General features: G+C 41.4%; 2 protein-coding genes across 6 annotated transcripts in view; one reads left to right on the top strand and one right to left on the bottom strand.

Moving 5' to 3' along the window:
* The window catches only part of gdpd5a (glycerophosphodiester phosphodiesterase domain containing 5a), a 35,455-nt gene extending 27,043 nt beyond the window's left edge, over positions 1 to 8,412 (top strand). Inside the window, exons 13-17 of one of the 2 annotated variants that reach the window (XM_085175939.1) lie at positions 1,580 to 1,727; positions 2,071 to 2,153; positions 3,929 to 3,943; positions 5,971 to 6,083; positions 6,817 to 8,412. In XM_085175939.1, the coding sequence (XP_085032065.1) occupies positions 1,580 to 1,727; positions 2,071 to 2,153; positions 3,929 to 3,943; positions 5,971 to 6,083; positions 6,817 to 6,908 (451 nt within the window). In that variant the 3' untranslated portion in view covers positions 6,909 to 8,412. The remainder of the gene's footprint in view (positions 1 to 1,579; positions 1,728 to 2,070; positions 2,154 to 3,928; positions 3,944 to 5,970; positions 6,084 to 6,816) is intronic. The other variant, XM_085175940.1, reaches the window with a different exon arrangement.
* Positions 1 to 13,218, bottom strand: part of samsn1b (SAM domain, SH3 domain and nuclear localisation signals 1b) — a 76,907-nt gene that overhangs the window by 51,023 nt on the left and 12,666 nt on the right. For all 4 annotated transcript variants that reach the window (XM_085175935.1, XM_085175936.1, XM_085175938.1 and 1 more), the window contains exons 11-15: positions 12,210 to 12,342; positions 11,812 to 11,963; positions 11,348 to 11,530; positions 9,895 to 10,045; positions 7,431 to 9,574 (exon numbers count right to left, since the gene is read on the bottom strand). In XM_085175935.1, the coding sequence (XP_085032061.1) occupies positions 9,384 to 9,574; positions 9,895 to 10,045; positions 11,348 to 11,530; positions 11,812 to 11,963; positions 12,210 to 12,342 (810 nt within the window). In that variant the 3' untranslated portion in view covers positions 7,431 to 9,383. The remainder of the gene's footprint in view (positions 1 to 7,430; positions 9,575 to 9,894; positions 10,046 to 11,347; positions 11,531 to 11,811; positions 11,964 to 12,209; positions 12,343 to 13,218) is intronic.

Here is a 13,218-nt window from a genome sequence, read left to right as displayed (position 1 = left end):
GACTCTCATATCAAACGATCCATTTTTACATCATTAGAAAGTGGTAGAGTTAGTGCCCCGTTCATTGACAGCTGTAGCAGTGTTGCAGTCTACTGGGTGCTGTGTCTTTAAACAGGAGAGTTAAACTGCCAACTACCTAGACATTGGTTACTTCGCATTACATTTGCTCTACAATGTTAAACTTGGAGGATGTATTCTACTAGGGATGCACCGATACCAGTATCTGGTATCGGCCTCAATACCACATTTTCTAAAGTACTTGTACTCGTTAAAAGTCCCCCGAATACCGGGGACCGATACCACGGTCTGAGACCTGTCTATGTTTGAGCGGCATGTAAGGGGTTAATCACAGGCGCCAAGTGCCCGCCCCCAGGCCCCGCAGCTCAGAGCGGGGAGAAAGCGAGGCGAGACAAGTCAGCCGTGTAGAACTATTTCAAAGTGAACGAAGACGTGAAAACAAAGGCGGACTGCAAATTGTGCTCAGCGAAATTGTCCAGAGGCTCTAAAGGTAGCGCATTTAACACAAGTAATTTAATCAAGCACCCAAAGAGTTTACCCACGCTTATTTACCCACGCTTATTTACCCATGCTTATTAGCACAGAGCAGCATAGCTGATGCTATAGCAGTGGGACGGAAAATAGTTGGGCATTTTAAACATTCCGCCTTAGCCTACTCCCGCCTCGAGAACATTCAGGGACAGCTCAACCAGCCAATAAAGAGACTGCAGCAGGACGTACAGACGCGCTGGAACAGCACGTATTACATGCTCCAGTCCCTCATTGAGCAAAAGCGAGTGCTGGGCGTGTCCGAACACGAACTCCCCGACTATCTCACCGCTCACCAATGGGCTCTTATGGAGACGACTGTTGCCATCCTCGCCCCCTTTGAGGAACTAACTAAAAAAGTGAGCAGCTACGACGCACTAGCCTCTGATGTCATCCCAGCTGTGACTGTGCTAGTGAGACTTCTAAACAGAGAAACAGACGAACAAATTTAAAATTAAATTTTGTTTTTTATAATTATTTATTCTTTAATATGTTGCATGCAACATGCTTTTCATTTTAAATAAATGTTCTTAATTCCAAACTAGTCCCTTGTTGTTGTTTTTTTGTTAAATTATAGGACTAAAGCTGTTACCTGTAAATTTAAATCATGTTTTTATTAAGTACTCGGTATCGGCGAGTACTGAAATGCAAGTACTCGTACTCGTACTCGTTTCCAAAAAAGTGGTATCGGTGCATCCCTATATTCTACACAGCACCTAAGAAAAAAAAAGACAGTTTTCTTTGAATTAGCAAAAACTTGTTTTATAAGAACAGGACAGTCTGGTCAATGAGCTACACCCACGTAAGCCCAGCAGAATTACACTGTTATGGTCCTTGAACACAAGCTCTACCCTCCTCTGGGACCGCTGTTGCAGCTTTAGATGAAACAAAGTCAGCTTCATGATGCACACAATATTTTCCAGTGGCTGCAGAATGATAAGAGGTGAATGTTGACAAGGGAGTAAAGAGGTGAAATGAAGTGGACCTCTCTTTCTCTCTTTTCAGTGCTGACTTGTATTTTTCTTTCCCCCAGGGAGTACCTGGCCAATAATGTGAGTGTGACTGTCTACCCGGTGAATGAGCCCTGGCTCTACTCCATTCTGTGGTGTAGTGGGGTGCCTTCTGTGTCTTCTGATGCCCCCCATGTCCTCCGAAAGGTGCCTTATCCCATCTGGCTCATGGTAAACAGCTCTCCGTTCTTTCAATAGATGCAACACACACACGCACAGTGCACAAGCAAACAAGGTCACGCATCGAGATGAAAGGACAGCAGGAGAGCGGACAGAGACTGACGATGGCCCAGCAAGACTTGAGGGCTAAGGCGCAGAGAAATATGAGCCGAGCAGCGGGCTTTAGGTGCACTGTGACATTATAGAACAAAAGGATCCTGGCAAAAAAAGTCTGAGAAAATCTAAGACAAGGGCACAGATCTGAAGAAAACTGCAGCCTTACTCAAGACATGAGTGTTTATGGGGACCTCTGATGGCAATGAGCAGAAACGACTCTTCTTCTCCTGTCTTGCAGAGCCAGAGCGCTTACAACTTCATCTGGATGACTTCAGATCTAGTGTCCGTCGCCATAGTCATAGGGGTTTTCTTTTTTCAGAAGTAAGTACAACACATACATGTAATGAACAGGGACTTTAAACACAGTTTAACGCAATAATAATTTAATGAATACCAGCCAAGTGACTCATGCATGCTCCATGATACATGAGATACCAGCCTAAGAATGGTTCTTTACACAGACATAGATGTCTGGGTGATGACAGCAGATGATTTACGGGACAAGAAATATTCCTGCTATTCTGTTAGTCCTATAAATGAATGATGGAAACAATTGGGTGGGAAAGGAATACAGAATTCCCAATACAGCGGTCCCTCGCTATAGCGCGGTTCACCTTTCGCGGCCTTGCTCTTTCGCGGATATTTTTTTGTGCAATTTTCCATGTTTGTTTTTTTGTGTTCTGCGTCCTGATTGGCTGTAGACCATTGTCAATCAATCTCGTGCCGTGTCTCCTGTACAGTACAGAATGACAGCTTGTCAAATTTACATACATCTTCAATCGCTGTGTGTGACTCTGTGCTGTATGTTTGTACGTTTTCTCCCCATCAAACACAACGACGCCGACGAAACGTTTTGCACCGTCAGAGGCTCCTGCGGTGCCTTTGGTTTCATTCTATAATACTGGACTTATGTTTCTACAAGGTTTGAACTTTGAGAGTTTAAACAAAAGAGAAAAGTGTGAAAATGTTCGTGCCTGTCTGAGAAAAGTGTATAAAGTGTGTAGTGAGAGGTTTTGCGGATTTCACCTATAGCAGGTTATTAGGATGTAACTCCTGCGATAAACGAGGGACCGCTGTACTGAATTATTTTAATAATAGTTAGGGATGCAACGATACCAATTTTTTCAAACCGATACGATACCGATACTTCTACCACACACACACACACACACACTGCCCGTGGATTTTCTCTTGACATTTTTCATCGCTTTTCCAAAACCTGAGTTAAAGTTGGCTGTTCCACACTGCTGACATTTTGTTTAGCGTAGCTACAGCAGCCTCCAGTTTCTCTTTTTTTTATCTGGAGCTGCCAGTCTCACTCGTCTAACCCTGTGCCTGTTTAGCGTGGGATGTCCCCCTAGTGGCCAATCTAAAAAACTACAACAGAAATGACAAGCCACCCTCTGATTAATGAAATAAGTTAGTATTGGTTCATGGTATCGGTTAACTTTTATGAGTATGAGTACACACACATTTTACAGTATCAGCCCCGATACCGATACCAGTATCGGTATCGGTGCATCCCTAATTTTAAGGTCACTATCTAAAATGACTCATGGTTGTTAAACATTATGCAGCTTTTTTTGGTTTTTCTGCCCCCAAAATGGAGATTAATACAATTTTATTTGCAGTGCAGAGTTTGAAATGAAGCTAAAGAGGCATTAGTAGAGGGCCCTGAGAAAACATATTTGGGTAAACTGGATATGTGACATCATTAGACCAGTGTTGTGTGTGGGAGTATAGTTGTTCATAATAATCACTTCATTGACTTTGCAGTTTTGAAATGTAAAATTCAAACCTCTGAACGATTCGGTGTGTAAATGTTTGTCGGTGTTGTGAATGCGTTCAGCGTGTTAACATCAGCCGAGTTTGAGTTGAGCCGTGGCTTTGTCTGGTCTGCTGCTTCGACACTGACTGTTCATTCTACTCTTTCTTTTCTTTCTTTTTTCTCCTCTGGGTATTTCCATGTTTCTTCTCCTTTCTACAACCTCTCCCTGTCTTACTGTCCTCTCTTTCTCCTCTGACATTCGTTCTTTGTCCTGTGCTCTACCTGATCTGCATGCAACCTTCCTCTGCTGCCCTCTGGCATCTGTCAGCTATCATATGATCAGGTAACTGCTATGTCTGCCTTGGCCTTTGTTTCTGCCTCCTTGTCTGTCCTCCTTGTGCTTTTTGCGCCCAACACCCCAAAGCTGGTCCCCTTCCTATCTTTCACTGCACTGCCTTTTACACTGGTGGAAGTAATTATTTGATCCCCTGCTAGATTTGTACGTTTGCTCACTTGCAAAGAAATACAGTCTTTAATTTTGTAGTAGTTTCATTTTAACGGAGAGAGAGAATAGCAATCAAAAACAGAAAGTTATAAATGGATTTGTGTAACCGGTGTGATTCTGCGTTGTGTCTGATAAAAAAGGTAAAAGAAAGAAAGGCCTCCAAGTAAATAATTTGCCCACTCCAGCTCCTCTCCCACAGGGGAATTGTAGAAAAGGGCTGGCATTTATTTTTACATTAAACATAAAGTATGGATTTACACGTAACATATTTGACATAAGATAAAACAAAAACAACAACACGAAATCCGACATACCTGATAAAAAAGGTAAAAGAAAGAAAGAAAGGCCTCCAAGTAAATAATTTGCCCACTCCAGCTCCTACGACCAAATACAAACAGTGGAAGAGGGTTAGCTCAACCCACCACAACTTCCAAGCTAGCAAGGAGTATATATCCATGCTAGCATTTATGGGGCCTAAAACCCATTTATGGTACACACATACTACACACTTGTAATATCTAACAAAAACAGGCTTAATAATGACAATAATTGAACTAAAATCACAATCAGAAACATCCAGGTGGCTAAATATGCATTATATGAGCATTTTACAGTGTTGGGAAAGAAATTATACCAACCTCTCCCACAGGGGAATTGTAGAAAAGGGGAGAGGCAAAAGGGGTACACTGTATTTATAGGGTTGCACCAAAGAAGAAGAAGAAAAGAATGAGGTGGGGCTCTAACTGATAATGAACACAACTACAGGCTTGGAGGTCCTAAAAGTCAGGTATAAAAGGAACAGTTTGGGGGTTTATAACACATTTTGTGTAATTATAACAATGTGATTTATGACCCTGTTACATTTGCATATCACTGAGTGAAACATCCTACAACGCATCTAGAGTTTTGGCTCGTACTGACTGGCTGTGTGCACATGTGTGCACACGTCCTTCCCTCAGCCACAACACTAAGATGGGTCATGATGGGTCTTCCCAGCATCAAAAACAAGTCCAAGGCAAGTGACTAAAGAAGAAGCGCATTACGGTCATGGGGTGGCTTCAGTCTCCAACTACAATAAACTTACTGCTTTTGCTTGCCAACAAGGGTTTCTCAGTCAAATACTAAGTGTTGTTTTGCTTGGGGATAAAATACTTAATAGAGTCAGTGACATGCAGGTCAATTTATAACTTTTATGTGTTTTTTTTCTTGATTGTTGTTTGATATTCTGTCTCTCTCAATTAAAAAAAAAACACAAGTGCATTTCTTTGTAACTGAGCAAACTTACAAATTCAGCAGGGCTTCAATAATTATTCTAAGTGTGTATATTATGTGTAAAAATATTACTGAATTAAAGGATGTCTTGATCAGTGTTGGTCAAGTTACTTGAAAAAAGTAATCAGTAACTAATTACTGATTACTTCCACAAAAAAGTAATCCTGTTCCTGTTACTGATTACTTATTTTTAAAAGTAATTAATTACTTAGTTACTAACACGATTTACAACCTGAATAGGTGATAAAGTGATAGATCTTTCAGCCCAATTCTACTTTTTCTGCATAATCCATCATACAAAATGTAATCAAATGGAAAAGTCTCTTTTTAAAACTTGTTTTATTAGTTTTAATCTTTTAACTTATTTTCTGCACATTCCAGCACATAAAATAAAATAAGATTTTTGTGTCTGCACTCACTCCTTCGGTAATCTAATTACCGTTTTTGCAATAGTAATCCCTTACTTTACTCGTTACTTGAAAAAAGTAATCGGATTACAGTAACACGTTACTGCCCATCTCTGGTCTTGATAACAGCTGCAGTTGCTGCCTTTCATGCGATGTAAGAATCTGTCTGTGTGTGTGCTGTAACAGGTGGAGGATAAGCGGGATGCAGAACTATAACCCAGAACACATCATGTTGAGCGCTGTAGCGCGACGGTCCAGTCGTGACGTCAACATCATGAAGGAGAAGCTCATATTCTCAGGTGAAGCTTAGAGAGCAGTCGCGCATCATCACAACTTATCGAGTCAGCTCCTGTGGGAGGCACACACTGTTTTTATTATAGCCTGTAGAGATTTGTTTATAATGCGAAAACACACCTTCAATAGCAAGGCAAGAGCAGCAGCAACAGAATGAGCTGTAACTCTGTTTGTCTGGGGTTAAGTGGGCTATGTTTTTCTAAGCTGTTCATTTAATTTTCATAGAAGCCCAAGAATGAACTTCAGAGTTTTTGTATTGTAGCTTTTGAACCTGGTGGATTAAAAAAAACAAACACTTTGTTTGTGGATACTGTTGTTGGTGTTAATTTGGCCCATATTTGCCAAAAGTCTTTGGATATGTGATGACCTAAACCTAATTCTAGACCAGGGGTGGGGAGCTCCAGGCCTCAAGAGCCGGTGTCCTGCAGGTTTTAGATGTGTCTTTGATCCAACACAGCTGATTTAAAGGGCTAAATGACCTCCTCAACATGTCCTGAAGTTCTCCAGAGGCCTGGTAATGAACTACTCATTTGATTCAGGTGTGTTGACCCAGGGTGAGATCTAAAACCTGCAGGACAGCGGCCCTTGAGGCCTGGAGTTTGCCACCCCTAGTACACCTATTAAGTACAAACCCAGCTAATGCACTTTGCCCATACGTGTTCACGCTGTGGTCTAAGAACGATGACTGAAGATGACTCTGCAGTGTGTATGAATCCTGTTTGTTGTTGTTATTTCCAGAGCTTAACAATGGGCTCAGCAGTACAGAAGAACTTTCTCTGTATCCCGAGAATGGCTACGTCAGATACTCTCATGGAGGCCTCAGTCGCTGACCAGAACAGCCACAGCTGCAAACTTGAGTTTGACGTCAGAGATCTGACACGTCTTCTTTCATCAGGGTGCTGATCTGCTGAGCACATATCACGTTTAAGTCCTGACAATTAAAACTTTTCCATTTATGGCCTGTTGCTTACTTTTCTTAATCTTCCATCATAATTGTCCACTGGGTAGTGATTTCTCCATGATGACAAACTTGGGGGTGTTTTAATATCATGTATTTGGCTGTTTTCTCAGTTGTTCCATGTACTATTACCAGTTTCAGCCAAATTCTTCTGATAATGTTAGCTATTAACATTTCTGTTCTAAGAAGATATTTTGTTGGCTTAAATTACCGTATTTTCCGGACCATACAGCGCACCGGATTATAAGGCGCATTAAGCGAAACAAAACAGTCAGATAAGTCAAACTTGACTCATTCTTCTTGCTTCCTCCACTTCTGTACCATTGATTCATTAATGTTGAATTCTCTGGCAGCTGCTCTATTCCCGTGTTGTTGCAGTATATTAATCACTAACCTCGTATTGTGGATGGATTATCTCAGTAGTTCTCCTGGCTGAAGTTTGGTCCATTTACAGCATCCTGCCATGTGATTGCATTTGTCCCTAACCATCAGGAACCTTCACGTTAACCTTGATCGAGTGGAAAAAAGTTAGCTTGTTTATGTTATGCTAACATAGCTGTGTCGCTAGCGATCACGTAGCACATCATTATACACCAGCTAGCCCAACTTCAGTAGCCCTACAAACGTCACTGCTGTTTAGTTTTCTGTCTTCATTTATGTTGGAAGTGATAGCAGAGCTGTACGTTTAATTTGTTTCAGAAATCTCTCAGACAGAACATGCTATATCATGTTTAGGTGGAAACTAGCGAGCTAACTGCCTGCTAACTTCTAACTCTGTTAAATTTACTAAATTCTGTTTTCATGGATGCCTGGATGTTAAACTTAATTGTTACACCTGGTAAAGCAGCAACGCTGATTATTTTATTAAAGATGAAAGAATTTAGACAGTTTTTAACTCTCACTGATGCCACAGTGTTTGTTTGACTTTGGGACCTGAAATGGACGGAGTTTAGGACCCAGATTATTCCACGAGGCTCCTGACTACGGCAGCCGTAATGTTCCAACAATCCGTCAAGCGGTGCGGCTTCCTAGCTTACCAAAGTCATGCTAAAACATTTTTTGACAGATTTTTGAGCGCCGTGTAGCACATAAAATCGGTTCGAGAGTTAGTAAGCACAACCAGAATTCATACATAAGGCGCACCAGATCACTGTGGATTTTTGTGAAAATTAAAGGATTTTAAGTGCGCCTTATAGTGCAGAAAATACGGTATTTAAAATCTGTTTACAAAAGTTAAAATAGAACACGAGTTTATCATTGGCTGATATGTGCCTGTGGGGTTAATTAATGGGCAAAAGCTCTCAAAACATTATGGTACCAGAGTTAGAAAGGAATTCTTATTTTATTTAATTTTAGCCAGTTATGTCAACATTTTTTTTAAAAAAGAAGAAAAGATTTGAAAAAAAAATCCCTGATTAGTCTCACTCATACTTATAAAGCTGTACAGCTGGATTGTTCCACGACACTTACCTTACTCTGGTTTTATAAGAGGACACAGACTGGAGAGTGGTCTCTACATGTTTCTATTGTAATTCCCCCTCTGAGAGGACTCGGACTTATTTGAAATTGTATATTTTATCCTTGCACTGATGAAGTGTGACAGACAGAATAAGGAACATGTGGAAACCTGTTTCCTTGCTAATCTAATCTGCCTCTGCCTCTTCTGTTACGCCATGATTGGTTTTTTTTTCTAGACGTATCAAGTATTATAACTTTCACATGGCTGCCTTTTTGTTAGAATTTTTTCATCTTAGTTTTATAATAGGGCAAAATGTTGAATTGACAGCTACAGATTTAGCTACAGGTGAGTTGACTGTTCAATAAAAGTGAGAAATTCTTGAAAAATGATCTGTTTTGTGGATTCTTCTTGAGCGAGACAACAAACTTCCAATCGTGTGTTTTGGGTGCTTGACATTTATTTTTATATGATAGTCATTACGTTAATATTATGTGATAATTCTGGATTTTTTTTCTGCTGCCTACTGGTTAGAGTTACCAGTATAGGAGGAAGGCACGTTTTACATGCGTATATACACTTACCAGGCTAAATTCCACATAGTTGTTTACCTTGATGCACAGACCAATAGCCGCTCAGTTTGTTCGTTTTTGCCATTTGCACATTTCATGGAGTGTTTCTCTATCATTTCCATAAAAATGGTAACTATGGTGAAAAAAATTAAATGGTTTATAAAATGTCTTACTTTAGAAATCAAGCCAACACATAGAGGAGGTATTAGGTCAGAGTGTGCCTTTTATTGTATGTTTCCATGTTTCACAGCTGTGGGAAAAACAAGTCAACAGCAACAGAAGAAATAAAACAAGCATGTCAAGGAATAGTTTTCTCTTATTAAGCCGTCACGTTGGCTGGTAAAGCATGGTCAGAGAGAAAATGAAGGTCTGCTTCCTCTGTGATGCTGTCAGGGCTGTCAGATGGCATGGGGCAGCCAGAGTCTCTGGGGCAGTTACTCACATCTGCCTTCGTGTTCTCAGCGGAGCTCTCGGCCTTTTGATCAGCTTCATTCTCCAACTGACAATCAGCTGCAAAGTAGAAAAGACTGCTTGGTCGCACGTACTGCTGCAGAGCTGAATTGACGAGCAGTCGGTAATCATTCAGTCACTTTTATTTCTGTGAATTAAGATCGAACAGGTTATCTGTCTCCTTTATTCTTAGAGCTACTACTCAAAGACCTGTTGTCTTTAATCTCTTTAACTTTGGTACCTTTCCAGTCTCATCTAGGAAAGGATTAATGTGTCCTGTTCTTTTTCCTTTCTGGATCCAAACATCCCAGCATATTTCTTTGTGGTTCTATTATAGCACATCTGTCCTTCAATGACCTTGTCTGGGGTTCATTACTCACAGCGCAGTTGCTGCAGGGAGTTGACAGCAGCGAGCAGACGCTGCCTGTGCTCTGGATCAGTCACATTCAGCTCCATCAGATGATTCTCCCTCAGCCCCATCAAGTCGTCTACAGTTTGGTAACCGCCCAGCTGCAAACATGTGGAATATTCCTGAAAAAGAAAAAATGGTACCGTTCAGAAGAAAGCTGAAGGAACAGCTTCCTGTTGGAAGGGTGGTTGGGTTACTACATCAATCAATCAATCTTTATTTAAAAAGCACTTTTCATACAAAAAAAATGTAGCACAAAGTGCTTTACATGGTTAAAAGCAGCCCACCCCACCCCGCCCTCCAACTCACTCCCCACACTTTCATTAACATAAGCGATGTGAATACAGACATATCCCCCCCCCTCCCCTCCCCCCCCCCCCCCCACACACACACGCACGCACACTTAAAAAGTAAAATTGGGCTGGGTACGCATGAGCCAAGTGAGGAAACACTATCACAGGGAGCCGTCTGCACCGGAAGCCGGTCACAGACCGCAGCCTCCAGGCTGGGCACACAGCAGGAGGGAGGCAAAGAAGCCCCCCAGCCAGGCTGAGAGGACCCCCAGAGCCCCAGCAGCCACGGTCGATCACAGCCCCGGTGCAGAGAGCGCCCTCCGAGGAAACACTGGAGATATGACACAATAGGATATATACAGGGTAAAAAGATAAAATAAATAAGAACGGGATACAATATAAATATAAATATAAATAGAGTAGGAAGATTAAAAAATGAATAAGAATAAAATCAATAAATATTAGGTAAAACCTAAATTAACAATAGAATAACAGGATAGAATAAATAAGCATAAAATAAATAAACGTTAAGTAAAAGCCAAATTAAAAAGGCGGGTCTTGAGCCTGTTCTTAAAAACATGTACGTTCTCTGCGGCCCTGAGATCCTCCGGCAGGCTGTTCCACAGACGAGGACCATACCACTGAAAAGCTGCCTCTCCGTGAGTATGTGTCCTGACTTTAGGGACAATCAAAAGGCCAGTACCAGAGGACCTCAAGGTCCGCGAGGGTTCATATGGTAAAAGCAGATCTGCGAGATAAGAAGGCCCAAGACCATTAAGACATTTAAAAACCAATAAAAGAACTTTAAAATCGATCCTGAAACACACGGGGAGCCAATGCAGCGATTCTAAAACCGGTGTAATGTGGGCCCGCCCTCTGGTCTTCGTCAGCACACGAGCTGCAGAGTTTTGTAAAAGTTGTAAAGTTGAAATATTCTTTTTAGGAAGACCAGAGAGCAGGGCATTACAGTAATCAATGCGACTGGTAATAAAAGCATCAACATCTCCGTGTTGGCCCGAGAGAGAATAGAGCGGACTCTGGCTATATTTTTTAGATGATAAAATCCGATTTTGGTTACATGTTTAATATGTGGGATACAACATGAAATCAGTTCAAATAAGGGCAAAATACCTCAAGACTGAGACGCTTCAGCACTTCCTGGACAGTTGATTTGTGTCTGTGGATTTGTGTTTCCAAGTTCTCCTTCCTCAGTACGTCCACGTAGATGAACTTGAAATTTCCTATTCTGCCATTCAGCATGCCTGTCCATATTCCCATGGGAGGCTTGGTTATGATGTCAATGACATCTCCCACCTGAGTAAAATCATTCCATTTTATTACATTTCTTAATAGATAATAGTACATATAGAACATTGATAAAGATTCAAACTTTAATCTCAAAGATATGGGAGCAAAGCACACGTTTTGGGCCAATCATTGGACCAAGGTGATAAAACTGTAGCCAGCATGGCTCAAAATCCAGCAGAGATTGCCCTAAAATTAGCATCTGAATATCAGTCATAACTTAAATCCACAAATATCAAAGATAATATAGTAATATAATAATTTTCCATTTGCTTGCCGTACTTGTTTACCTTGAGTTTGAGGGACTCGGTGTCGTATGGACTTGGCACATACTCCGTATGGACTCTGGCTCTGCCACAAAACTGTCTTGTGCACAGCAGATCGTCCTCTAGCTTCAGACTGTTTCTGTTACTGGAATAGTCTGACCCACTGGTGACTCCACCTGGGAAACAGAACACAAGAGGTTTCAGCAAAGGGCAGCAGAATTAAAATGCTCATCCACATGTCAGTAACACAGCAGCACAAGTGTGAGATGGGGATTCTGTTTTTGATATGTCAGCGGTCAGTGTAGCTGGACAAATTAGTGCATCAGAAGAGGGATAATCGGATACTCAGAACACAAGGATTGCATAATTCATTGGGTTGTGGTGTGAAGGATGCGCTTGGGTCTGTGCCCAGAGGTGCTTACTTGAGGAGCTTTGTCTGCTGTTGAGGCTGTAGAGGCTTTCCAGAGAGATACTGGACCTATGGTGCGCTTTAGTAATTGGTCTCCCATGGTCAGCATCCGTCTTCTCTGCTTCACCTTTCTGCATGTCTCTGTTCTGCACAGTAAAAACATTCATTCGTGTTGTTATCTCCTATGCGGTATATGCTTTTGCTTCTCTGTCATGTTCTCTGTCGATTTTGTGCCACAGGAATTTTAGGATAAATAAAAGACGAAGGTAACCAAGCAGAAAGCTGAGTCAGGACCCTAAGCTGCTGTGTTTGATTCCTCATGTGACTGAACAGCTCAGTATCCCAGACACGCCAGCTCCTCTGGCAAGCAAAATACCTAATCCTGCAAACACTGCTTTGCTTTTTATAGCAGAGGTCCAGGAACTTAATCCCCAACTTCCTGTGCTCACCTTTTAACATCCTGTTTCTCTGAAATCTAAATGAGTTTGGCTAAACTGTATACTGCACATCATCTTTAAGTGATTTCTTTAAACTGCACTTTTTACAGGGTGCAATGGTTGTACTGCATACATGTCAAAGTGATTAAAAAAACAACAAGAATTGGGTTCACAAGTGTACATTTTGGGGGATTTTATCTTAATACACATGGTCAAAAATACATATCCATACAACCCCACTAATAGTCAGTTAGTGACCTTTAGCAAGTTCCACCAGATGCTTTTGGTAGCCATCAACAAGCGTCTGAAATAATTTGGTCTTTATCCTGTCTTCCTTCTCTCACCCCAACCAATCACAGCAGATGGCCCCGCCCCTCCCTGAGCCTGGTTCTGCTGGAGGTTTCTTCCTGTTAAAAGGGAGTTTTTCCTTCCCACTGTCGCCAAAGTGCTTGCTCATAGGGGGTCATATGATTGTTGGGTTTTTCTCTGTATCTATGAAGCGCCTATATAAATAAAATTGAATTGAATTGAATTTGTGGTGAAGTTGAACATTTTTGAGGTACTCCTTGTCCTTTATTATTTCAT

The sequence above is a fragment of the Neolamprologus multifasciatus genome, chromosome 10 (genome assembly GCF_963576455.1).
Source record: "Neolamprologus multifasciatus chromosome 10, fNeoMul1.2, whole genome shotgun sequence".
In the NCBI taxonomy this organism is placed as follows: Eukaryota; Metazoa; Chordata; class Actinopteri; order Cichliformes; family Cichlidae; genus Neolamprologus; species Neolamprologus multifasciatus.
The sequence above is the reverse complement of the archived record's forward strand: the minus strand, read 5'-3'. Positions and strand labels throughout refer to the sequence as shown.